Below are 26721 nucleotides of genomic sequence, written 5' to 3' on the forward strand. Positions count from 1 at the left end.
TGTATGTAAAACTATAATCTCTTTAAAATGTGTTTTTGTGTGTTTGGAACGGATAATGCGTAATTTCTTATGGGGAAATGTCTTTCGGACTTTGTCTGAACTTTTGGAACAGATTACAAACAAAAACTGGGGCACCAATGTACTGTACTGTGTATTAAATGGGTTACACCATTCGCTAATTTACTCTTTGGGTGTTGACAAGAATTGATTTCACTTTAATTTATTTTATTGTATGTTTAAATAAATAGTTTCATTTAATTAGTAGCATGACGCTCAGTTATAATGGTGTACCATTTGTGCAGTCATTTGATAACTACCTCAGAATACTGACGAGCCAAAAAGCTGCATTTGACAGCTTTCTACCCGCAGGTTATAGTATTGTGCAAGTAGAATATTTTATTATTGTCTCTGTGGATAAATTGTGTGTGTTTAGCTACCAACACTGTAAAAAAACAGTTGTTGATATAATAAATGATCAGGGGACTCATGATACTGTATTCTTCCAGGGAGCGATCTATGGTATGGCCCAGTCCATCCCAGACAGATCCATGGTAACAGAGATCTCCCGAGGCTTCCTGGACTGTCTCTACAGCACAGAGGTGTCCAAATCAAACACAAACCACATGAATGGTAACGGCAAAGCCCACCAATAGTAGAGCCTGGGAAGCTCGCTCACCTCCGAGTTCATAGCTCAGTGGTTGCCTTATCCTGCATCATCGTGTGGAAAACACCTGCAAATGTTTTTTAAAGCACAAGACCTCCATTTGGATCGTCACAGAGGCAAAGACTGGTTCTGGTCTTTGACTGAAATAATATTGTAAATGTGTGTGTCGTTAAAATCATTTCAAGTTTAGCTTACGTTTTGTTTTTAAAAGTCGGAACATTTCAGTTTCACAATCTCTGATGACTCAGCTGAAAAAAACCAACAACAGACCACTGAGAGTTTGCTGCTCTGCTGTGCTCTTGGAACCGGATCAAACTGCTCAAGACTGGTTCTGGAAATCCAGCATTGTTTTTGTTTTTTATGTAAAAGCACTACAATGGTAATGTTCTTGTTTAAACCACTCTCATTCTGGACACTTAGGTCCTTCTTTTCGCACTTACTGTAATTACTTTTCAATTAATCTGCCTTTGGGGTCCATTTCTAGTTAGGACTTGTACAAACATGGGAGGTTTTTTTTTAATCACATGTCAGACAAAACACTTTTTAAAAAAACAGCTAGTGTTAGCCAAAGCTTATCTGCTGTATCAATTATTTATCCCAATTAAAACAACCGTGAGACTAAATCATATTTAAAAATAATTGAAGCGATTGACATCAATGACTTCCTGTGTGGAGCCACCCATTATTTATCTTTTTTCAATCTACCTCACGTTCTACTTGTGCAACACGACATAGCAACTTTTATCTCTAAAAGTCGACTCTTGTGAAACTTTAACACTGTCAGGGCATTTATGTTATCTTTTCATGTAGGGGGGAGAAAAGTTTGCGATCTGCAATTTTCAAGTTTATTGACAACTTAATTGTACTAATGGCATTATTTGTCTCGTAGTGCAATGCCTGTTTATTAATATGAAGTCATCTGCTAATAATGGTTAACAACAATTAGGGCTAATGAGAAGCTGATCTGACCACAAATAAGAATATTTCTCCCCCTCAGCCTTGCGGCGCGGCGCCCCCTATAGGATGCTGATATGGGCCACTTATCTTGTTTGTGTGTCTTTGGGTGTCATTACTTATACTGTATGTTGAGTAGTTATTATTTAATCCAGAATGTATAAATGTTCTTCCAAGTCAGGGTTTATGCAGTGTGTGCCTGGTTAGAAGACTAATGGCTAGAAGACTAATGGCTAGAAGACTAATGGCGACAATGGAGATTTGTAGTTTGATAAGGTTCTTGTAGCAATAACGAGTGTTCACCTCTGTGCCTTCAGAGGTTTGTTGTCGTGCTACTTTTATTTTATCCTAACATCCTCAGGGATTCAGACGTGTAGAAAACATCATTGAGGTCCATAAATGTGCTTATTAGAGTTTTATGAAATGTCTATATGGACATCTAAGTGCATGATCCAATATGGTTTCTATACTGTCAACTAGTCCAATTTAACAATTTGACATTTATGGTTTGAAAGTTTACTCATATTGAAATCTATAGTGTTCTGTTTTTAATAAAATACATACACTCTGATTTTGGGCTCATGTTTCAGTTCAAACATTTATTTATTTGATGACCAACATTTTGCAATAAAATCCAACACAAAATGGTATTGATGGCATTTTTCTAAGCCATCAATGTGTAAATATCTATGCAACATAACCAGATGAGAAAGCAATCCAGCGTTACCGAACATACGATAATTATTTGTCCGTAAGTTTCAGCCTCAGTGCGATCAATGATTTCAAAATTGGTAGGATAATTGAACCACTTCAATCCATGGTTATTGGCAAACACAAACAGGACACATCATATAATGCACCTGATGATGTGCATACTCTCACATGACTTTACAGTCAGATGATGGCGCTGTTCTGCCGGTGACAGTTGTTTTCCAACAGTTCTGTTACTTTACTTATGGGTAAAACTGCATTAGAAGATATGCCATATACCAGGGGTAAATAGTATGGCAGAATGCAGGTGGCCACTTTAATACTATCTGTACATTAAATGTGCTAAAACTAAATCTGTACATGCTAAATTTAAACTCAACTATTTTGACATATATATTGTAGGACGTTAAAAAATAGTGGATTTCTAATTAAAAAAAAACCTCATCAACAAACATTTCAAATGTACATTTGACCTTCTCTAGACCGGCAGTAAGTGATCTTTGATAATCTGTGAGACACATTATTGTGATATCCGTGGACTGTGTCGCGATGCTCCATCTTGTCACATCAGAGAGGCTTGGTCGATGAAAGTGGCCAACGTGATGTCACGCTGGGACAAACCTCCACAGTCGTGTGTGCTCAGGGTGATCTGGACCTGGGGTCACAATGTAGGGACAATCGTGTCACCAAAGTACATGCAGGTCACATAATAGCATTACAAGGGGACGGCGTGGCGCAGTGGAAGAGTGGCCGTGCGCAACCCGAGGGTCCCTGGTTCAATCCCCACCTAGTACCAACCTCGTCATGTCCGTTGTGTCCTGAGCAAGACACTTCACCCTTGCTCCTGATGGGTGCTGGTTAGCGCCTTGCATGGCAGCTCCCTCCATCAGTGTGTGAATGTGTGTGTGAATGGGTAAATGTGGAAGTAGTGTCAAAGCGCTTTGAGTACCTTGAAGGTAGAAAAGCGCTATACAAGTACAACCCATTTATCATTTATTTATTTACATGTGATGGGTTTTGCTCAGTCCTTTGGGCTGTATTGATTCCTAAAGCACTTTTAAAAACAATATCAGAAAGTTAACCTTAATCCAGTAAAATACTTGACAAGTCATGTGACAACAGTTTCAGGAATTAGGGCAACGTGCTAATGAAGGATGTCTACAACCATCTATTAAGTTACAAAATAGCCACCTGACTGCTGTTGTGGCAAAATTAATATTTCAGTACTCTCTTGTCTAACAACAATTTCAGTCTAAGTAACAGTCATCATGTGATTTATGTTGTTTTGCTTCTCTTCGCTGCAATGATCTGTTTTTGTCTAAAGATAAGACACTTATATAGGCCCCTCCTAGATTCCCCTGGACCTGCAGAGATCGCTCTGTTTGGTTCTTCTTACACCCTATCCCCCACACATCCCAAGAACATGAGACAAGAACTGTTGTGATGCAAATGATCACATCATGTATATTGTATTTGTCTTTTTTGTCAAAGGTTACTCTCCAAATGGGTTTCTTTTGTGATTGATGCTGTATTACTGCCTTTCCCAATGTTTAACCAAAACATTCCTGTTCACAATCAGATGTATGTCCGTATTTTTCTAATCCTCCTTCCTCACCCCCCTAAAACGGGCCACTTTGCCCCAACCCCTCCTCCTCTGTCTTCCAGATATGAAAATCTGGAAGTTTTTCTTTGTCTTTCTCTGGCTCTCTCTTCCTTCTTTTGTAAGCAGCGTATACTTGCTGATGTTATTTGAGATCTCAAATAAATACTTAAAAGACATCTCTGGAACAATTCCAAAACACTGCCCCGAAAGGAACAAGCGGTAAAAAATGGACGGATGAATAGATGCTTCAAAAACTCAATTGTTGAATGTATGGCCTACTCCATGGACTGGAGTAGGCCGTTCTTATATTGTAAATGGGGCGGTATAGCTCGGTTGGTAGAGCGACCGTGCCAGCAACTTGAGGGTTGCAGGTTCAATCCCCGCTTCCGCCATCCTAGTCGCTGCCGTTGTGTCCTTGGGCAAGACACTCTACCCACCTGCTCCCAGTGCCACCCACACTGGTTTAAATGTAACTTAGATATTGGGTTTCACTATGTAAAGCGCTTTGAGTCACTAGAGAAAAGCGCTATATACCGTATTTTTCGGACTATAAGTCGCAGTTTTTTTCATAGTTTGGCCGGGCTCCAGTGCAACTTATATATGTTTTTTTTCCTTCTTTATTATGCATTTTCGGCAGGTGCGACTTATACTCCGGTGCGACTTATACTCCGAAAAATACGGTAAATATAATTCACTATATAATATAAACTTCACTAAATAATTAAAAAGATCATGAAGTGATCACTATGTGATGAGGTGGCGACTTGTCCAGGGTGTACCCCGCCTTCCGCCCAAATGCAGCGGAGATAGGCTCCAGCACCCCCCGCGACCCCAAAAGGGACAAGCGGTAGAAAATGGATGGATGGATGAAGTGATCACTAATTGCAGCAAGGTGTGCAAAAATACCAGGAATGTTCAAGGATGGAAACTTTGCAAATATGTAGGAGTTGAAATGTGCAAAATTGTTGCTTTGTCTTTAAAAAGGATTGTACATTTTGTAAAAATATATATTTACTGTTCATCAATCAAAGTTTATTTATACAGCCCTTAATCACAAATGCCTCCAAGGGCTGCACAAACCACAACGACATCTGCTGTACGGAGTTGTAATGACATGCTGCGTTTACAGACAGTCCCGTTATAATGTGTTTATGCTCAAGGGTGAACAGGGCGCCACAAATAGAATGCATGATGGTGAATTACAATGTGTGTACAATGTTGCAGTTTGTTTTAAAACAAAATGATTAATAAATTATAATAATTGTATAAAGTATACATTAATTAATCTATAAGTTATGTATGATAAACCATAATAATTACATGTTTTATTTGTTTTAATACATTAATTCATTCATAATTTATACATTAGTATTGATTGATTGAAACTTGTATTAGTAGATTGCACAGTACAGTACATATTCCGTACAATTGACCACTAAATGGTAACACCCAAATAAGTTTTTCAACTTGTTTAAGTCGGGGTCCACGTTAATCAATTCATGGTAAATAAGTATTATATAATTTATAAATAAATAATATATCCATTGTTTACCAATTATAATAATTGGCAACACTAAATTGGCCCTAGTGTGTGAATGTGAGTGTGAATGTTGTCCGTCTATCTGTGTTGGCCCTGCGATGAGGTGGCGACTTGTCCAGGGTGTACCCTGCCTTCCGCCCAAATGCGGCTGAGATAAGCTCCAGCACCCCCCGCAACCCCGAAAGGGACAAGCGGTAGAAATTGGATGGATGCAACACTAAATTGGCCCTAGTGTGTGAATGTGAGTGTGAATGTTGTCTCTCTGTCTGTGTTGGCCCTGTGATGAGGTGGCGACTTGTCCAGTGTGTACCCCGCCTTCCGCCCGAGTGCAGCTGGGATAGGTTCCAGCCATACCCGTGACCCAGAGAGGGACAAATGGTAGAAAATGGATTGATGGAATAACTAAATGATACATCAATTAACTTATACATTATTTATAAATTAATCATACATTATAATAATGGTAGAACTTATTAGTTAAATAATATGCGTATATATTGTATATTCACAAATTATAAAAGTTACATAAATTATAGATTTACAAATAATTTAAACACAGTTGACCCAATTTTATGTGCTCAATTAAATTATTTCCACAATTATTTCACTAAAGCGGGGGTCAGCAACCCGCGGCTCGAAGTGGCTCCCTGGAGCATTTTAAAAAAGATTGAAAATGGAAAAAGATGGGGGGAATATTTTTTTAGTTTTAGTATGTTTTTTGTTTGAGGACAAACATGACACAAACCTTCCCCATTTGAAGAAAGCCCACTGTTTAATATGTTTGTGTGTTAGCTTCACTGATGAGAGTATTTGGTGAACATTGTTTTGTCCTACTAATTTTGGCAGTTCTTGAACTCACCAGTGTGAACTGTGATGCAACAGTTTGTTTACATATAACATCTTCCACTCTTTCTTTGTCTCATTTTGTCCACCAAAGTTTTATGCTGTGCCTGAATGCACAAAGGTGCGCTTTGTTGATGTTATTGACTTGTTGGAGTGCTAATCAGACATATGTGGTCGGTGCATGACTGCAAGCTAATTGATGCTAACATGCTATTTAGGCTAGCTGTATGTACATATTGCATCATTATGCCTCGTTTGTAGTTATATTTGAGCTCATTTAATATCCTTTACTTTTATCCTCTTTGTATATAATTTAGTTCTGCATGTCTCATGACACGTTATCTGTATGTAATGTTGTGTTGGCGGCATTTCAGATAGTTGTTTGTGTGCCATGTTGTTCCAGACCACAGCAAACGTTACCCAGCTTGCCAAAGATTGTAATAAAGCTATTAGCCGTTTCCTTCAACTTGGACACACACATCTGTACCTTTGGCCATGGAAAGCCAGTAATTTCCAGGAGTTATCTCACCTTCTGAATAGCCTCCGATTTACTAATGGTTTCTAATGTTGTAAAAATGTGTACAATAAATAGTTACATTTCAACATTCCATAGTCATTTTGATAGTAGGCTAGTATAGCTCATTTAGACACATACATCATGTGTTGCCTTCATTATAACACAGCTTTTCATTTTTGCGCGGCTCCAGACAGATTTGTTTTTTGTATTTTTTGGTCCAATATGGCTCTTTCAACGTTTTGGGTTGCCGAACCCTGCATCAAAGTAACCATGAAAAAAGTTTTTTTTATCTCCTTTGCAACTTTTTGCAACAATTTACCTTATTGTAAACGTTGAACCACTCAGGATGATGGTCCATCTTCTCCGCTTGCAGTGCCACTCTGGACATGAACCCAAAAGCCTGAAGATTACATGATCAATCGATCAATCAGCCGGCCGGTCAATGTGCGTGTTGCTTGTGTGTTTGCTTGTCATGAACCTGATTAAAATCTTTAAAGACAAACTCCTTGTAGATGGCGTCCCGTCCCACCACCTCCACCCATTGGGCGTTCTGCAGCAGCGGGAGAAGATGAGCTCTCTCCTCCTCGGTCAGTCTCTGGATTTTGGTGGCCTGAAAGAGAGAGAGAGAGAGAGAGAGAGGGGCAGTTGCAGCAGCTCAAACTGTGATTGGTTGCACGGAAACCCATCTGGAAACAATGACAAGCTGCCTTTTTTGGCTTAAAAAAACAAGCTTGTTCAAAAGTATGGCAGACATGAGAGGAAGGGGGCGGGTGGATTATTTCATTTGCCATTTTGCCACATGATGCAGGGTCACATGCATTTCAAGTCACTTTTGCTGATTTCCTCATGACCATGACTCAAACTCCATTAAAAATGTGTGACTTTATTGCCCAATCTTTCTTTGCAGGGGGACAAAGACAGCAAGCAGATGTGAGAGACCTACAGTACAAGAGAGCGATGACATCAACAGGTAACCTAGCAACGCTCTAATCTGCTGATCATTGGCAGCAGCAAACAGCAAACAAGCCTCTTTTTTTTATAAACAACACTATAACATCATACATTTGCACAATAACATTTTAAGAGCAAAAAGAACACATCTTGAAACTAAAGTACTGCATTTAGCAACTAACACATCAGACAAAAGGGTGTGTGTGTGTGTGTGTGTGTGTGTGTGTGTACTCACCATGTTTGCAGAGTGTTTGCATGCACTGTGCTGTGACACACTGGAATGAATCAACACATGAGCAGCTCTGAAGGTCCTCCTTTTAGCTGCCCGTGCTGACGCCTGAGCACAAATGCGTCGGTCAACACAGGTTTAATCTGAAGGCAGCGCAGGCTTCAGGCAAGACGCTAAAGTCAAACACACTTGTTATAATGCTCGTGTTTGACATAATTAAAGACCTTAAACTTTCATACGGCGCTCCGTTGAGAATATCGCGTCAAACTTGTTTCTCCCGTGACCGAGTGAGTGGAGTCCCTGTCAAAGGTCAGCGGCTGCCCCCGTGAACTCGGGGGAATGAAGCGCGTAATGAAATGAGAGGAGGGACATGAAGGGTTTAACACTTCACCGCATGGGGGAATGAGACTGCTTTACCGTTAAAGAAAGCTTTATCGAGCCAAGATTCATAATTTACATTTAAAAAGTGTGCTATGACTTCTTCTGTTACATGAGTGACAAAAGTGGATAAACAGGTTATTTTTGTACTTTCTGCCATCTAGTGGGAGAACTTTGAATTGTTCTGCATCTCTATACCGTGGGTGCATAAACATCTGAAACTATTGAATGTGCCAATGGGCCTCAGGCCAAAAACATCAATTTTAGGCATGGAACACAAATAGCTAAAATGTAAATTGTAAAGTTCCTTTAGTTAGTACAAATAGCATAAATAGATGACAACTACAAAACCCGGGCAGCACGGTGGGCGAGGGGTTAGTGCATCTGCCTCACAATACAAAGGTCCTGAGTAGTCCTGAGTTCAATCCCGGCCTTGGGATCTTTCTGTGTGGAGTTTGCATGTTATCCCCGTGACTGCGTGGGTTCCCTCCGGGTACTCCGGCTTCCTCCCACCTCCAAAAACATGCACCTGGGCATAGGTTGATTGGCAACACTAAATGGTCCCTAATGTGTGAATGTGAGTGTGAATGTTGTCTGTCTATCTGTGTTGGCCCTGCGATGAGGTGGCGACTTGTCCAGAGTGTACCCCGCCTTCCGCCCGATTGTAGCTGAGATAGGCTCCAGCGACCCCCCACGACCCCAAATGGGACAAGCGGTTAAAAATGGATGGATGGATGGAACTACAAAACCCAAAACCAATGAAGTTGGCATGTTGTTTTGTTGTTATTGTTTTTTTTTGTTTTTTTTGTTCTGTCCAGCTTTTAGGCAAATCATATAGTTTATGCTGTACAGATTTACTTTACAAAAGAGAAGTGTGGGATACTTCTCTTGTTGCCTTATTTGTATTTGACTTTATTAAATGTATTTATATTATCATTTGGTGCAGGAGGGGATAGAAAGAGAAACAAAAGGAAGACAGAGGGGGAAATACGTGGGGACAAGAGGGGGATAAGACACAGAGACAAAAACAAACACAAAAATAACAATAGAGCAACATCAGCAAATACGATATGTACAAATATGATGGTAAAAGTGATAGCAAATAAGCAGTTAGCGAAAATAAAAAATAATACAGAAATGACAATGAGCATTATTACACTAGAGTAATACAAATACCAATATAAATAGCGCTATTGATAATGAACAATACCAATAATTTACCTCTATTATCAACAATACAGTTGTTCAAATGCAACAATACATATACGTAATGATAATTAGAGATACAAAAGAAAGCAGAAAAATGGAGGGGAAGAAAGAGAAGCAACCTATATTAACCTTGTAGATTGTTATAGTAAGAATAGGTTAAGCTTGGTCAGTGTGCCATGTGTTATACCCAGTTTACCCTAGTTAATTTATGTTTGATGGAATGTGATTATGAGCATGAGTGTATGTATGTATATGTAGTTGTATATGTACAGTATGTGTATATGTATGTTTGTACAGTGAATGGGGGTTTGGAGGTAGCGGGGGTGTATATTGTAGCGTCCCGGAAGAGTTAGTGCTGCAAAGGGTTCTGGGTATTTGTTCTGTTGTGTTTATGTTGTGTTACTGTGCGGATGTTCTCCCAAAATGTGTTTGTCATTCTTGTTTGGTGTGGATTCACAGTGTGGCGTATATTTCTAACAATGTTAAAGGTTTTTATACTAGCACCCTCAGTATAACCTGTATCCCTGAAGATCAAGTATGCGTTGCATTCACTCGTGTGTGAGTGCCACAGCCGCACATATTATATAACTTGTCCAGCACTTCTTGGACTGGACTAAAAGGGGAGTTACAATTCTCGGGAGGGGTACTGAAATTTGGGAGTCTTCCGGGAGGTTTGGCAAGTATGAGAATTAGCGGTGTACTGCAGCACCGCCGCTGTATATAATCGGCGGGCGAGCTCTAGTGTTAATTTGATATCACCTCACGGGCCAAGTGAAATTACATGGCGGGCCAAATTTGGCCCGCGGGCCAGAGTTTGACACCCATGGTGTATGGCATGACACACTAGTAGTGTTCACTGATTCACAACTAGGATATACAGAAACAGCTTTTGAATAGCTGCCTGCTGTAGTGTCAACTTTGCAGGAAAGCGTTAAAAGCTGACTTGTTATGTTGAATTCCATTAGCTTTTGCAGGCGTTCCTAAAATGCTGTGTGTAATTGTGTCAGTGACCTCCTCCACTAAATTGCAGACTCAGTGTGCCATAAAAAGGAATTCCAAACTTGACAAACCATATGACAGAAACCACAAACCTCACCCTCATGTCGCCCTTTGACCCTTCTTTATACAGGAGTTATAAAGATGAGCAGTGGAAGGGTTTTCAAGGTGCAACATGGAGCCGGTGCGACTTGTGCGAGCTGTTTTGACTTTAGTTGTTATTTTCACCAGTCTTTGTGGCGCCAACGTCGCAGCAGGTGAGTGCACACAATGTGTTCAGCAGTGGATTAAATCCGTTGGGGTATTTCTTGGTTTGAATTGTGCACAGAAAAGCTTCCACTAAAACCTGAATATGTTTTTAAATCAGGGATGTCAAACTCCTTTTCATTGAGGGCCACGTCACAGTTATGGCTGTCATCAGACGGCTACCTGTAACAGCAAATAATACACAATTTTGCCTATGCATTTGATTATTGCATATATTTTTTACGTACGCTGTAAAAAAAATATATATATATGTAGATTTGACAGTAAAAATAGGTATTTTTATAATAAAATAGAAATGTACTGTAAAACTAAAATGTGTATTGTTAGATTTTATGGGAAAACAACTGGCAGCTTAGTCACTGGAATTTTACCGTGAACATTGCAGAGGTACCTTTTTCCCATTCAATGTAAAAATGACCGAAGATTTTACGATAAAAAAACAACTGGCAAACACGGTCACTAGATTATTTTTTTTACTGTAGTATTTAGGGTGTTTTTTTTACAACATATTACTGCAAATAGCAAAACAGTACCACTGTTATTTCTATTCTGGCAACTAAGCTGCCAGTTTTTTACCGTGCAAAAAAAATGTGACACTGTTTTTCCATTTCCATTAATACACTGTAAAAACAACCCTCGATTTGATGGTAAAAAACTGGTCGTTCAGTCAATAGAATTTTACCGTAAAAAAAGAGTTATTTTTCTAATTTTCACTAATATGCTGTAAAAAACAAACAAACAAAAAACTTACATTTTACCACAAACTCTATTTTCATTTTTACAGTGTAAAATTTGATGGATAACTTGCTTTGAAATTATAAGTTAATCAGATATTTAAGTATTTATTTTTATTTTTGACAAAATAATTGCTTAGAAAGTATGATAAAGTAATACTTGGTGCAATATTGGATACTATTAGAGTTTAAAAAGGTGTGCAATTTCATGCAGTACATACTGTATATATTTGTCTGTCAAAATGGAAAAAACTAAGTACTTTAAAGATACATATTATTTCCAAATAATGTGGCAGGCCAGATCTGGCCCCTGGGCCTTGAGTTCGACACCTGTGTTTTAAACTGTCTAAATACGCTCACATTCTTCTCACAGCTATCGTTAAAAAGTGTTCTATTTTAAACAACGCACCAGTAGTTCTGCTTTTTAAGGACTCATCAAGTGCTAAGGCGATTGTGATCTTGAGGAAGATTTGATATCTTGTTTTAATGATGTACATAAAGTTGTTTATGTCATTTGACTCCATGCAGGGCACACGCTGAAAATGGACCAAGCTCTCTTAATGTTTTATAACCAGCTGCCCCACGACGTGGAGGTCTTGTACACTTCAGATTATTGCTACAAGGTAAACAATGTCTCCTATCATTGATGCACAAACATTTCATTTAAAAAACAAAAACAAATAATGAATACATAATTTTACTCTGTCATATCTTTTCATTGTCTCTGAACTCAGCTGATGAGGTTTTTAACATGTATTTTTATCAATCCATCCTGCTCTTGATGTCTCAAAATGTATTACTTTTTTGTTTATTTTAAATACAATAAGTTGTTGGTATCATACATCAGTGTTTCTTAACCATTGTTGGAGGGCCGGACAAAAATATCTGTTTTTCAGCTTTGGTCAAGAAGGGCTGCAGCAGTACTTAGTTGTAATAAACTTTTCCATTACTTGTGGCAGTAATGACAATGTTAAACAAACAGAAGAAGTCTGGAGTTAAAGTCATAGAGAAGTTTCTTAAGCACAAAAATCGGTGAAGATGTATTTTTGCACTTAAATTTAATTGACAGCTTATTTAAACAACACATCTATATAAATTATATTTGTTATTTACTCGTAATGTATTTTTTTTCGCACTGCGTAATTATATGTATAGTTATCTATTTATTATTTCCATTCATCCATTTTCTACCGCTTGTCCCTATTGTTTATTCATTATAATTTTTTATGAGTCCCTTCTTTTGCAGTATATTTGATTAGTAATTATTTTTGTTATCAGCCAGTTGCATATCCTTTGACAAAGTTGTAAACTGTAAGTATGTTAGATATAATTAATGAATATGAATAAAATCAAGAGTAAGATTACTAATTCAGTGTTAATGTTTGAGTGGTCCCGGACCTCTCTGTAGTGGAAAAGTTTGGCCCAGAGGCAAAAAAGGATAAGAACTCCTGTAATACATGATCATGTGTGATGATGACATGTTAGATAATAAGATGATACTAATACCCACTTAAAGAGAAAGTTGCTCAATAGCTTTTAATTTGGTCTGTCAAACAATCACCCCCAATAATCCATTCATTCTCACAAGAGAAGTGCTCATTCATGCAGTACATGCTCAGCGAGGCGTACGCGTAAAAAAAAATAAGGCAGCAGTAGAAGAAAACGACAAAGAACAGATTTATTGCTACTAACTGTTGTTGTGTTCTTAATTCCGCGGCAAATTCCATTAAAAGTGAAAGACAGGAAGTAGTCAAGTGAAACATAGCACACCAAACAAGCAAATTACACAAACCAAATGATACACTCATTAATCAAACACAAGCGGTCACGAAAGGAGAAATATTTGCCTCTAGAGAGAAGTAAGTAAGTAAATAAAAAAAATTGTATTTATAAAGAAGATGCACCGGCCCGGGGAGTGTGCCTTACCGCCGCCATGAAAGGCGAAGTGTGGAAGCGTGCAGAACACCTCCACAAGTGTACCGGCCCACGGGAGTCATGACTAGCATTTGCGCTAAGAAGACAGACAAAGCAAGGAGACTATTTTCCGTCGTTTGGTTAGAATACGAAAACAAAGGATGTCTAAAGTGCTCCCTGGGGGACATAAGCGGCCAGTGGTTAAAAAAAACAGCAAAAACAGAACAAAAAAGCCTAATGTAATGAAACAGGGCTAAAATATTGATACTACAAAGATTTGTGTTGAAATATACATGCACATGCGTCATGGCCAATTATGCAAACTCGACTTGTGCAGGTTTACAATCGTGTCCTTGAGGTCCTTTGACAACCCTTTGGTCATGCCTATAATGATGGTGGAGATGTTTGAATGAAAGAGACTCTGTGATTCAGGAATCATTTGTGGGTCTAAAAGTAACATAACTGATCTGAGGGCATTTTCAGGGTTGTTGTTTTTTTGTTGCATTTTTGTTCAAAACCATTCACACTGTCTCAATATTTGTGTTGTAGTTTTTTACTTGGTTTTTATTGGAGTTGTAGAGGGTAATGTACATAGACTAGATAAGACTAAATATACCTGAGGTGAAATAGTGCAATACTGAAAGGGGAACTGCACTTTTTTGGGGGGAATTTTGCTTATTGTTCACAATCTTTATATGAGAAAAGCGCACATATGTTTTTCTTATATATGCATTCTAACTTGTAAATAACGCTAGCAAAAGTCAGTTAACAATGGCGGTAAAGGGACTCACTCTATTACGTCTATAAAGGGCTCTAAATACTTCTTGAAAACCTCCATCAACGTTTTATACATACTATATACCGGTATGTCATTTAGTAACAGGCACATTATCAATAACATGTAATATTTACGTATTTCACTAATTTTAAGCGGCATTAATTTCACAGACGCCTCACAACGTCCGCTATATCCTACAACAACGACTACAACTATCATAACAGATTTCATTGGAGACAATGATGACTACTTTGGGACAAATGATGATCCAGAAACTGATATTTTTTAGCCTAAATATAAGGAAGATGAGCTACAATTTTTAGAAGATGTGTGATTAGCATATACAGCTTTAGTGAAACACTACAATTGCTAAGTGTTAAACAAGAAATACAACTACCACTATAAGAAAACAACCACTTACTGTACAATGTCTGCTCGCACTGGGATGCCGACTGATGGAATGTGTATATCTTCCTGCTTAGAAACAACCACTTACTGTACAATGTCTGCTCTCACTGGGATGCCGACTGATGGAGTGTGTATATCTTCCTGCTTAGATGAATAATTAATCATATTCCTCCCGTAGATAAAAAAAATAAAACCAAAACAAACGTCTTTTTGTGTCTTTCTCGCGATCTCCGGGTCCAACTTGAATGTCAAAGTTGACCAACTACTCAGTTCATGGCAACAACCTTCTACTATCCTGGTGAGAGGCATGATTAATAATCTAGAATTAACTTTTACTAACTCAGAGGCGCTGCAGCAGCTCATCGGCTCAATATGTCAATAGCTGTATGAGCTAGTTTGCTCTCTGTAATCACGGTGCTGAAGTATTATTGTATGTATATAAATAATACACTGGGTAATTATGACTGGAACATGTTTTATTTCAACCCGGTTGTTTACATGGCCGGCATGCTAGTAGTGGTGTTACATCATAAAAGGTCCGTCGTGCATCCGCCGCGTCATATCCGTTCTCAGCACATATCACTGTTTAGTTCTAACACCTCCCCTGTAAATTTAGTTATAATAAATTCTCTGCAAGAAACACAAAAACATAACATTCCTCAGGTAACCAACATGAGCGATATCACTTTCAAACATTAGTGCAAACATCAGTAAGTAGTGTAATGTCCATCAATTCCCTTGTTCCTGTTTTTTTTTTGGTAAACACCTAGTCTGCAAAAACAATAACGTCAATGATTCAATAAGAACCAACGTAACATGGACTACACATAGTCCTTGTAGTGAGAGGGCCTGTGTATAGCCCTACCACCTCTTGTGTGCCTCTGTCCTGGGCTATTGGGTGCCTGTGATCTGGTGTGTTTAGGATCTGGGCTATTGGGAGACTGTGTGTCACATGGTGGCGTTGTGGCCGTGTCCGGTGGCCCATGGTGACCCTGGTGAGTGTCCTCCTCTTGGTGCTGTGGCTCAGCAATGTGGGCCTGGTTTACGCTTCTCTGCATTTGTGGGTTGTATAGCTCACGCAGGTGGCTCCTGCACCGTCTGATCCGGTTGCCATTTGGTGTTTGTACAACATAGCTTCTTGGCTCATTGCACTTTTGTACAACAATAGCTGGATGCCATGTTCCTCTGTCCTTGTTCACCACCGTCACATGCTGTCCGGGACAGAGTGGGGGCAGTTCTCTGCGGCATCCACGGTCGTGGTGCTCCTTCATGTCCTCTGTTCTTTGTTCCAGGTGTAGCCTATGTTCCTCCTTCCCTGGATCTGCTCTGCTTGGTAGCAGGGTAGCAATAGGTCTTCCAAACATCAGCTCTGCAGGTGATGGTAGTTTGCTATCGATGGGTGTTGCTCTGACTGGCAGTAATGCCATCTGAAGGTCGCCTCCATGTACCAGGGTTTTTGTTACAATCGATTTGATGTGTCTCACATGCCTTTCAATGAACCCGTTGCTCTTTGGGTAGTGGGGCGAGCTTGTAATGTGCTTGATCCCCCAGTCTGTTAAACATATCTTGAAGGCCTGCCCTGTGTACTGAGGCCCGTTGTCTGTTAGGATTTCGTCCACCCGTCCGAATAGCGACATGTATAATCGCAGCTTTTGTGCGACCGCATGGCTAGACGCCGGCACGGGCATCTCATCTACTAATGGGTATTTGGAGTACCTGTCTACAGTTAGAAGGAACAGGCGACCTTTGACCTCGAATAGGTCAGAGGCCACAGACTGCCATGGTTTTGACGGTAAGTGGTGTGGGTGAAGGGGTTGTTTTGGGTTTGCATCCTGATGTTCCACACACACCCTGCATGACCTGCACACACTCTCAATGTCATCATTCATTTTAATCCAGTATACACTCTCTCTTGCAAGGCGACGTGTTTTCTCGATGCCTTGGTGGCCAACATGTAGCTGTGTCAGTATGTCATCAGTCATAGATTCTGGAATGAGTATCTGTCTGCCTTTGAATATGACTCCTGATTCCATTGCAAGCTCATCTCTGAAGGACCAGTAGGCACGCAGATCTTTCGGCATGTCCTTGATGTTCTCTGGCCAGCCTTGGTGGATTACATCTTTGAGTGCGTTGAGTCTGTGATCCTTGGCAGTCTCAGTGCGGAGAGCATCCTGCTTCTCAGGGGAAAAGTTTATTATTGCGACAGTGTGTTGCTGTGGGTCTTCGATCTCTGCATCAACACCATCAATGCGTTCATCCAGCTCTATGTCACCGTGGTTTTCAGGGTTTGGCAGCCGGCTCAGGGTGTCCGCCAGAATCATTTGGGGTCCTGGTCGGTATATGACATCATAGTTGTATCCCTGTGTCTTTATCAGCATGCGCTGGAGTCGTGGTGGTGCAGCATGCAATGGCTTCGCACATATGGTGACTAGTGGTTTGTGGTCCGTTACCACGATAAACGATTTCCCATAAAGGTATGTGTGGTATCGTTGCATCCCATACACTATGGCTAGCATCTCTCGCTCTATGTTACTGTACCTCGACTGGCAGTCAGTCAGTGTCTTGGAGCCAAAAGCGATGGGTCTGTCGTTCTGTACAAGGGCCATGCCCAATCCTTTCTGTGACGCGTCAACCTCGAGGGTTAAAGGAGTGTTTGGGTCATAGTATTTCAGGCAGGCATGCTCGGTGACTGTTGACTTCAGATTTTCGAAGCACTCCTGGTGGTCAGTGTCCCATATCCATGGTGCTTCGTTTTTTAGCAGCCCCCTCAGGGTGTGAGCTTTATCCGCAAACTTTGGTATATATGGGGACAGGTAAGTCAGCATCCCTATGAACCTGTGCAGATCCTCTTTGCTTTGGGGTGTTGGCATTTTCTGTATGTCCTTAATCTTGGCTGGGTCTGGCCTGATGCCTTTTGCTGTGTACATGTTGCCAAAGAATGTAATGTTGTCTTGTTTTATTGTGCATTTTTCACTGTTGAACACAACACCTGCCTCAACGGCTCGTTCCATCAGGTTGATTAGGTTCCTGTCATGCTCTTCCTCAGTTTCACCACACACCGCTATGTCGTCGGCTATGCTGACCACACCCCGGAGCCCCTCCAGGATCTGGTCCATCTTGGCCTGGAAGAGGTCCTGAGAGACACTCAGGACGAATGGCAAGCGCTTCCAGCAGTACCTGCCGAATGGAGTTCGGAATGTTGTCAGGGGTTGTGATTCTTCATCAAGGCGAATAGACCAATACCCTGCTTTTGCGTCAAGTTTGCTGAATATTTTTGCCCTTGCAAACTCTGGGTTAAGTTCCTCCACAGTTGGGATTTTGTGTGGGCACCGCCGAAGGCCGGCATTCAGCTTTTTAGGGTCCAAGCATATCCTAAGTGACCCGTCTTTTTTGGTGCTGTATGTCAGACTGGAGCACCAGTCTGTATGCTCTTCCACCTTCCGTATCACATCTTGCTCTACCATTTTATTCAGCTCTGCTTGCAACTTGTCCTTTATGTGGATACTGCATTTCCGTGGGGGGTCGATGAATGGTTCAGCATCCTTTTTTAAATAGAGTCTGGCGGTTCCACTGAAGTTGCCTATCTTGTCAAACTGGTCTGGATAAGCTGACTTAAGTTTTGCGATGGTTGTTATCCTCTTCAGTGGCCCTGTCCCTCTGTCTCTGGCACTGTCCCTCTCCTTCACTGTGTCAACATTGACAGTTACCAGGTTCAACATTTCGCTCGTCGGCAGTCCAACTACAGCCGGGCCTGGTACATCCACTACGTAGAACTTGGTGTTGACCCATTTGGACTCTTTGTATTGACACGGAATGTCAATGGTACCCAGGCAGGGGATCTGATGACCACTGTATGCTGATAGCCTCCTGTAGTTTTTCTTCAGCTTTTTCTGTGCACACGCATCCTTGCCATACATCTGCTTGAAGGTGCGTAGTGGGAGTGTGTTGCCAGATGCTCCTGTGTCTATTTTTAGGCGGAGTGTGTATCCGTAACCCCGTAAGTCAGGCGGCCTCACCTTCAATGTTGTGTATGCCTCTTCTCTGGGTGCCCTGCTCTCTATGCTGTACATACATTTTTCGCTGATGGTGATTGAATGAAATTGTGATTGGTACTCACATTCCTCATCGGCCTCCGAGCCATCTATGGTGTTGATATGAGACTCACCACGTTGCCTGTTGTGGCCCCTGGAGGCTTGTTGTCTGTCACGTCTCTGTTGTGGTGGGGGGGACTTACTCCTTTGGCCCCCACCCCGCCCGGAGCGTTGCTGTCTCAGCTGCTTGCTTTTCCTACAGCACTTCGCCCAATGGCCTCTTGCACCACAGGCAGAGCATTCGTCATTATATGCGGGACATTGACGGGGTTTATGGCTCCTACCACAATTTGGGCACGTCCGCCCTCTGTCCACAGCGTGGATTTTCTCACTGTGTGACATGCCAAGTTGCTGTAACTGTTCATTACCTGCTGATAGGGCTTCGTATTTCCGCCCTTCTGTTAGTACATCCGCCAGAGAGTGGCCTTTGGGTTTGCTATATAGGTCATTTCTCAGAGCATCATGAGGTGTACTAGCAATGATGAGTTCAATTAGACGTTCGTTGAGCTCTTCATCAGTAAACTGGCATTTTTGAGCTAACGTTCTGGCTCTGGTAACAAAGTCGTCAATGCTCTCATTTGGCTTTTGCCTGTACTGCATTAGGTGGAGTCTATGGATCCTAAAATTCACATTCAGTTTCAACTGACCTTCATAGAATTCCCATAGTTTAGCAGGCTTCTTCTTGTCATCCTCACTGAGACCACTTGCATTCAGCCGTTTCAGTCCTTCATCTCCAATGCCACGGCATATTTTCCTCGCTTGCTTAGCAGCATCTGTTATTTCTTCATCCTCTAGGTAAAGAATAATTTTCTGTTTAAACAGTGATATGGCCTCACTCAGGTCCGGGTCGGTCCAGTTCATGGTCGGTAGGTGTGTAGCCATGGCGCACTCTCGTTTGGGTTGCTCCCGACGTGCAGACCGCTGCTATCAGTTAGCTCGGCTCCTCACGTGTGGTGCGGGCGACGACAGAATTATCCTCGGACAACTCCCCCTCTCGTTCTGCTCCGTGGGTGATCACTTTAGTCACCGCTGCCACCATGAAGTATTATTGTATGTATATAAATAATACACTGGGTAGTTATGACTGGAACATGTTTTATTTCAACCCGGTTGTTTACATGGCCGGCATGCTAGTAGTGGTGTTACATCATAAAAGGTCCGTCGTGCATCCGCCGCATCATATCCGTTCTCAGCACATATCACTACAGGTGCCACTAAAAGTAGTTCATCGACGTTAGCGCTTATAATAATAATATTGCTAATACTTGGTTAAAATGCAGGTCATGAGACGTAAATGGAGTATTGTTGACGGTTTTTGGATGTTTTTTAGAGGGCTTCATGGGTGCAATGGAGTACTCCCATTAACTGCTTCCCTCAAATGTAATATATGAGTCATTTTCTCTGCCCCAAGTGGAGTAGTTCAAGTACCACAAGGTCTTGTTCACAAGTGAGGGAAGAGTGGATCATGAGATCGACAGGCGAATCGGTGCAGCGTATGCAGTGATTCGGACCCTGTATCGATCTGTCGTGGTGAAGAAGGAGCTAAGTCGAAAGGCAAATCTCTCAATTTACCATCCCTATGCTCACCTATGGTCATGAGGTTTGGGTTATGACCGAAAAGACAAAATCACAGGTACTAGCAGCCGAAATGAGTTTCCTCCGTCTGGTGGCGGGGCTCTCCTTTACAGAGGGTGAGAAGCTCTGTCATTAAGGAGGACCTCAAAGTAAAGCCGCTGCTCCTCCACATCAAGAGGAGCCAGGTGAGGTGGTTCAGGCGAATGGTCAGAATGCCCCCTGAACGCCCCCATGGGGACTAGATTTGACCAATCTAAGTCTATGAGCACAAACTGACGAAGCCTACTCGGATGAGCGGCGAAATGTCTTCTAAGACAAACCAAACAGTCCAGTTGCAAACAGTTGAATGCCCTGAGAGGACAATGACCTGGATGAATGAGAACATTCATAGACATCTCCCTGGGGAGGTATTTAGGGTGCGTCCGACCGGTAGGAGACCACGGGAAAAACCCAGGACATGGTTGAGAGACTATGTCTGCCAGCTGGCCTGGGAACGCCTCGGTATTCCCCAGGAAGAGCTGGACAAAGTAGCTGGGGACAGGGAAGTCTGGGCTTCTCTGCTTAGGCTGCTGCCCCCGCGACCCGACTTTGGTTAAGCGGAAGAAGATGGATGTATGGATGGATATCCCCTTAAGTCATCCAGCGGCTATAAAATTATTAAATGATATTGCGATATGTCTGATACTTTTTCTTTTTTTATAACTGTTGACACATAAACATAGGATGACGAATTCCCTGTCCATCATCTGTCTTTCAAGCGCGATCACCTCCTTTCTTACAGTCGCGTGTGTAACTGCGGCAGTTTGCACGTACTTTTCAGATGTACTAAAAGACCCAAAAAAGTGCCTGCAAAGCAGTTTCAGCCTTGATAAGTCACAATGGGTGTGCTAAGTAGGGTTGCAAAGGTTTTAAAAAGGGTTACCGCCGGAAAGTTTCCGGTAAATTTCCGGAAATTTACCACAGAAAGTTAAGTTCGGGAAGTTTGGAAATTTTGACAATTTTTTGATTATTCAAAGTTGGACAACGTCCATCTTATTCTGTAGAATAAGACGAGAAGCTTGTAAAACACTAATGCAATGCCACACACAGATATAAATAGTCAGCTAAACAATTGGAGTGGTCTTTAAAAATATTATACTGATGGACAATTGAATAGAAATAGGCTAGATGAATAAATGAACACTCAATCAGCATGCTAAATCAAACTATAACCTACATTCTTGTATGACAACAGAATGACTATAGCAGAAAAGAAGGCAGAGGAAACTACAAATTTTGATTTAGTATTTGCTAGTTGAACTTTACAGATTACAAAAAAGGTAAATTCGGATCGCTAACGTTGTTAGCATAAATGAATGTGATTTAACATAGAGAAAATTAGCATCACGGCTAACGGAGAAATATTTTGGGTTCATTATGAGACTGTGGTGGTACATAAACCTAGCTAGCTAGAGATATTGGCCCCAAAATTATTTAACAAGAGCAGGAACAGCTAGCTAGCTTGAGTGGAAGTCTGCTGGAGTAGTCTACAGTCATACAGTAACAAGCAATTACACCTCTATTAAACTTAAATACCATAGATCAAATATATTTATCCCAGTAATATCATCAAAACTTACCTGACTGGATGAAGTCCTTGGGCTCAAATACTAGTGTTGCCTCAATAGCCCTGCTGTAGTGTGTAGCATGCTGGCAATTATCTGTGCATGAGATGGAAGAATGCACTGCACATGTGATGGAGGAATGCACAGCGGAGGGTTGAAATTCAACTGAATTTGCATTAAATCAGGTTGTTTTAGCTAATAATCATGCTGCAAGATCTAGCATGTTGCATTCAATGTTTATTCCCATTAATTCCCGTTAATTCCCGTTAATTCCTATATATTCCTGTTAATTCCCATGGAAAGTTTCCAACTTTGAATATTCCCGGAATTTTGCAACCCTAGTGCAGAGTGATCATATTTGCATCTTCTTCCAGTTTTGTTGGCGTTCTAATAATCAGCATATATTCTGCATATGCATGAAGACAGACACGCGAAATGTATTCCTCACTTCAGAGACGCAATCTTCTGTGCACAAGTTTAGTAGATCGGCTTTGCTTGTGCTATCAATTTTGGATGTGTTTTAGTACACAGAAACCTTTAGTATATCAGACCTTATGTGTCTCATATACATAGTCACACATGTCATTGGAATATTACAATATATCTCAGCACTTTGGACATAACTGAGTGTGCTTCTTCCCCGAATCATTTCACTTTTGCACTCCGCCAAAAAATATGTGTATGATGTGAATTTAAGGAGCGACATTACCTCCAAAATGGCTGAGGTATTGATAAGCTTATACTTTAAAACTTAGGTTTTTTATTTTTTAATGTACAGTTGATTACTGTGCTTTAAATTATGCTAGAAATTACCTGGATCCTTTAGAACACAGGTGCTGGATCTGGCTTGCCGCATCATTTTGTGTGGCCCGTGAAAGCCTGGGAATAATCTGTGTCAATAAAGTACTTCATCTTTCTTACTACATGTATTTGGTCTTTCACTTTTGACAGAACAATTGCATGTACTGCATGCAATTACATATATTTTCAATTTGTTTTATTATCTGATCATGCAACAATTTTTGTACGATCATATATTCCAAACATTTTGTGACGATCTTTCACATCACGTTCTCGTTATGCTTCCTTAGCTTGTTTATTTCCTGTGACGCGCTCTTATTTTTAGTTCCTTTTCCTGCTTGTCTCCCTGAGCGCTCTCTACCCTCACCTGCTGCTGACTGGCAGCCTGGCCACACCTAGTCGTGATTGTCAATCAGGCTGCTTTTTATGCCTGCCTCGCCCTCCAGTCAGGGCTCGAGGATTGTTAAATGTTACTAACTCAGTTTGCTGTAGGCTGCTTATGTTTTCTTGCATTTTCCTGCTGCACCTCCTTGTGAAAATTAAAAAACTCTTACCTGTACGACTCCTGTATTTTGGAGTCACAACTACCACAGCCATGCGAGTACCTGACACATTTATTTGTTAGAATGAATATAATTACTTAAATATCTGCTGATCAGTTGACTTATGAAATCAAAGCAAGTTATTCATCAATTTGTATATTAAAAAATGTAATATAATTATATTATTGTTATTGTGTAACATCATCATGGGGCCTATTATACATTTCTATTCAAATGCATTTATTGTTACAAGCGGCTCTCTGAGGGCAGCCATAAATGCAATGAGGCCCTCGACGAAAACAAGTTTGATGATGTTATATCTCACCATCATCATCATCATCATGTGCAATTTTGGCATAATATCCCTAATTTCACTTTTCAGTGTGTGTACCAGCGTCTGATCCAAGTGAAAGCCAACCACAAAAACGTATCTGCAGTCATCAGCACCAAGTTCACTCTGAGCATGCGAGTAGAATCGCACAAGGGCATCAAAACTCTTTGCAGGTAAATATGTTTAAATACCACAACTCCATTCTAAACCAGCTTATTTGTTTGCATAGTTCCAAATGAACTCTGCCTGGAGTGTTAGGTTATTTACAGGACCGGGGGAGTCCTTCTGGCTTACTGAAGCTGAGTGATGGCCTTTTTAAAGGGATTTTGACCAGAAGCTTTTTGGGGTTAATCACAACTGACATTCTAATATTGATGAAATAGATTATTAAACTGTCATGTCCAAATCAAACCTCGCAGGACAGGACAGTTGTCACAAAGAAACTGTCCTGGCGGATAAGAAGACCCATCATTTGGGGGTCACCCATAAACATGGTGGCAGGGAGATCAGGTGTCGCATAATAAGTAAGCCCTCTTAGAGGTATGGACTTGGGCTTCCTTGATCAATATAGAGGTCTCTAACCAGTCTATACTGCTATTGATTCCTTTTACCCTTTACAAAAAAGATTCCGTGTGGTAGCCAACATGTCATCCCAATACTGGATCAATGTATGTGAGCATGTAATGCATGTTTTGGGGAGAGAATAATTAGTTGCACTGATGGTTGATGGGCACCAGGTGGCAGTCGTGCACTTCACACAAACAAACACAGTGGGTGACATGTTAAAAGAGGCAAACAGTTGTATTTATATAAAGCCTATTTTCCACATATGTCACCAACTATCAGTACCCATAAGGTCCAGATGACCCCAATTTCACTAACAAGTTTTCTTTATGTACTTTTTATTCGCATGAGTTAATCTCTCATGAGCGCACCTTTAGCGCGCTAAAAAAGTGGGTTCCCTTGTAGATGATGCACTGCAGGACTACTTCTAAGATGCCCAGAAAAAGTGGTACATGTCTGCTGCGCTTTTCAAAACATAGCAGTCTGAGATAGACTTTATTTTAACTCATACTACCCACGCGTCCACCTTTTTCCCACATTTTACGGGGCCACGTAAGTGGCGACCCATCAGCATTCCTGTGTTGTTACCCTGTACAATGTGTGTCTGCTCTTGAATGGGTTTGTGCTAAAACTAAAATGTTGTCATACTTGCGCAATGACAATGAAAATCCTTTCTTTCCTTCCTTCCAAAACACGCCAGGTAGAAGCAGGATAACATGAATGTGCAGTAAATAAGTGTCTTCATGGTGAAAGCCGCGTAGCACACGCAAAAAACTAATTTAAATAGGATGTTAAATAGTTCTGCACTAGTTATCAATAGTCTTGGCATATCACATGGAACACGCTCACTAATAGTACACACAATTTGATTGTTTGCACACGATGTTTAACGTGTGTTATGTGGATCTTAGTAGATCAGGCCCTGAGTACGCAATATGAAATTGCCTCCAGTCTTCTTCCGGTGACGTCAGCAGGCTGGTGCAGGTCCATCCACATTTTTGAGCTGAAGTTGGTGTTCCAAAATATGCTGAAACTCATTAGAGAACAAGCCTAAAATCACTACCGTGTCTATCTAAGGGGGACCTGTAGACATAATTTTTAGGTCCAGAACTGTGAAATAAGTGCCAATGTTGTCTGTATTAGATGGGCCCTTTAAAGTACTGCAGTTACATCTTGTAGTTTGACGTGCTCTTCTTTCAATATTTCACTTGTTTGCATGCAGATGGAGTGAGACATATGAGGAGGGCGGTCACTACTGCATTTGGATCGGAAAGTCAGTTAATGGCAACAATGTCTCCTGCATTCACTTTGTGGATAAAAGACCAAACAATTCCTACATGCGTAAGTGTCCCACACAAATGTTTCCTGTTGAATATTGTCAAAACTGTAGCTGGTTCTAGGATTTTAAACAACCAAACCCCACCTCCAGTCTGAACCTGATTTACTTTCAAATAGGTCTCCTCCATCTCCTGGGATATTCGATGTATTGATCACATAAGACATGCTTACGTAAAAAGGGATGAAAGAAATGTGTTTGCTTGTTTTGAAGGCAAGACTCTGGCTAATACATTAGGGACTGTGGAAGGTAGAGGACATAATGGGATTTTGAAAGCGTCTCTGTCCATAATGCACAACCTACTTAACAATATTGCAGATTATGTTGTGGATTGGATATTTAAGGCCGAGGAGCCATTATCCTAGCAGATATACGGTCAGTGGGACTGCAACCCCTCACGGTATGATGAGCTTCCATTAGCTTCACACACTGGTGATTACAGAAACTCCCCACAGGACACGCTCAGCTTAAGTAAAGGTCTGGTCAGCAGCTGAAGCCATGCTCGGGAATTTACAGGTTTACTTCCGCATCTGGCATTGATTGGCCAAGTGTGTGAGGTCATTTGTTAGGTGTGGTCAAGCTTCTACTGACCTAATGTTAGTACTGTACTTCATTGTGCATCCAAACCACAACTTGGAGTTAAATACCGACTCCTATTAAGTGTCTGACTCAGGTATTGATGAACTTAATCAAGTTGCTTTGAAGTGCTTCTATTTATCCTGCATTCATCCTGACAGCGCCTACTGCAAAGATGCCTTTCACTTTCGTGCGCTGAGGGCTTTATGATCGTTTTTTAGATGACTTTCCAGACTAGGTGATGAAGTGACCACTCTTGAGTTCAGAGTGGATGTCAGAGCGGCTTCAAATGGCTTCTTTTTGTTTGTTTTTCCAGCAAAGGCAAACACGGCGCCCTCTGCCTCGCTTTGACGCACTCTCATATCTGCTGAGCCTGTTTGGTAGGCTTTTATAGCGTCATTTGCAGCTGTAAAATACATCACTGACATTTGAATGCTGCAGATGATGATTTTTATTATAGGATTAAGTAAAGTTAAGGGTAATGTTTATTTGCTAAAATAGCACAATGTTAAAGAAGCCACTACTGCCCCAAAGTCCTGTACTGATTAAGAAAACAAAGGTAAAAGTAAAAAAAACATTAAATAATAATTTAAAAAATCCAAATG

The 26721-nt window shown here is 40.9% G+C and overlaps 3 protein-coding genes across 6 annotated transcripts in view; 2 read left to right on the forward strand and 1 right to left on the reverse strand.

The window, feature by feature from the left end:
- sgpl1 (sphingosine-1-phosphate lyase 1) overlaps positions 1-2189 on the forward strand; it is a 35501-nt gene extending 33312 nt beyond the window's left edge. Inside the window, exon 14 of the mRNA XM_061962049.1 lies at positions 507-2189. Within this exon, the coding sequence (XP_061818033.1) occupies positions 507-653 (147 nt within the window). The 3' untranslated portion in view covers positions 654-2189. The remainder of the gene's footprint in view (positions 1-506) is intronic.
- Positions 2190-8165, reverse strand: pcbd1 (pterin-4 alpha-carbinolamine dehydratase/dimerization cofactor of hepatocyte nuclear factor 1 alpha). The gene is made up of 4 exons (XM_061962061.1): positions 8019-8165; positions 7311-7442; positions 7152-7232; positions 2190-2984 (listed from the first exon to the last, which is right to left on the reverse strand). The coding sequence occupies exons 1-4, from the start codon at positions 8019-8021 to the stop codon at positions 2892-2894; spliced, it is 309 nt and encodes a 102-aa protein (XP_061818045.1). The 5' UTR covers positions 8022-8165; the 3' UTR covers positions 2190-2891.
- LOC133607413 (heparan-alpha-glucosaminide N-acetyltransferase) overlaps positions 7584-26721 on the forward strand; it is a 76894-nt gene continuing 57756 nt past the window's right edge. Inside the window, exons 1-5 of one of the 4 annotated variants that reach the window (XM_061962035.1) lie at positions 7584-7802; positions 10729-10852; positions 12125-12219; positions 23692-23813; positions 25427-25545. In XM_061962035.1, the coding sequence (XP_061818019.1) occupies positions 10771-10852; positions 12125-12219; positions 23692-23813; positions 25427-25545 (418 nt within the window). In that variant the 5' untranslated portion in view covers positions 7584-7802; positions 10729-10770. Of the gene's footprint in view, positions 7803-8188; positions 8322-10728; positions 10853-12124; positions 12220-23691; positions 23814-25426; positions 25546-26721 lie in introns of those variants that run through there. The other 3 variants (XM_061962028.1, XM_061962009.1, XM_061962018.1) reach the window with 3 other exon arrangements.

Source organism: Nerophis lumbriciformis, linkage group LG02, assembly GCF_033978685.3.
Source record: "Nerophis lumbriciformis linkage group LG02, RoL_Nlum_v2.1, whole genome shotgun sequence".
In the NCBI taxonomy this organism is placed as follows: domain Eukaryota; kingdom Metazoa; phylum Chordata; class Actinopteri; order Syngnathiformes; family Syngnathidae; genus Nerophis; species Nerophis lumbriciformis.

Coding starts and splice junctions, on each gene's coding strand:
- pcbd1 (XM_061962061.1), bottom strand. Junction 7,233..7,310: donor TCTTTAAAGATTTTAATCAG/GTTCATGACAAG, acceptor TGTAATCTTCAG/GCTTTTGGGTTCATGTCCAG. Junction 2,985..7,151: donor GGTTCAACGTTTACAATAAG/GTAAATTGTTGC, acceptor TTGTGACCCCAG/GTCCAGATCACCCTGAGCAC.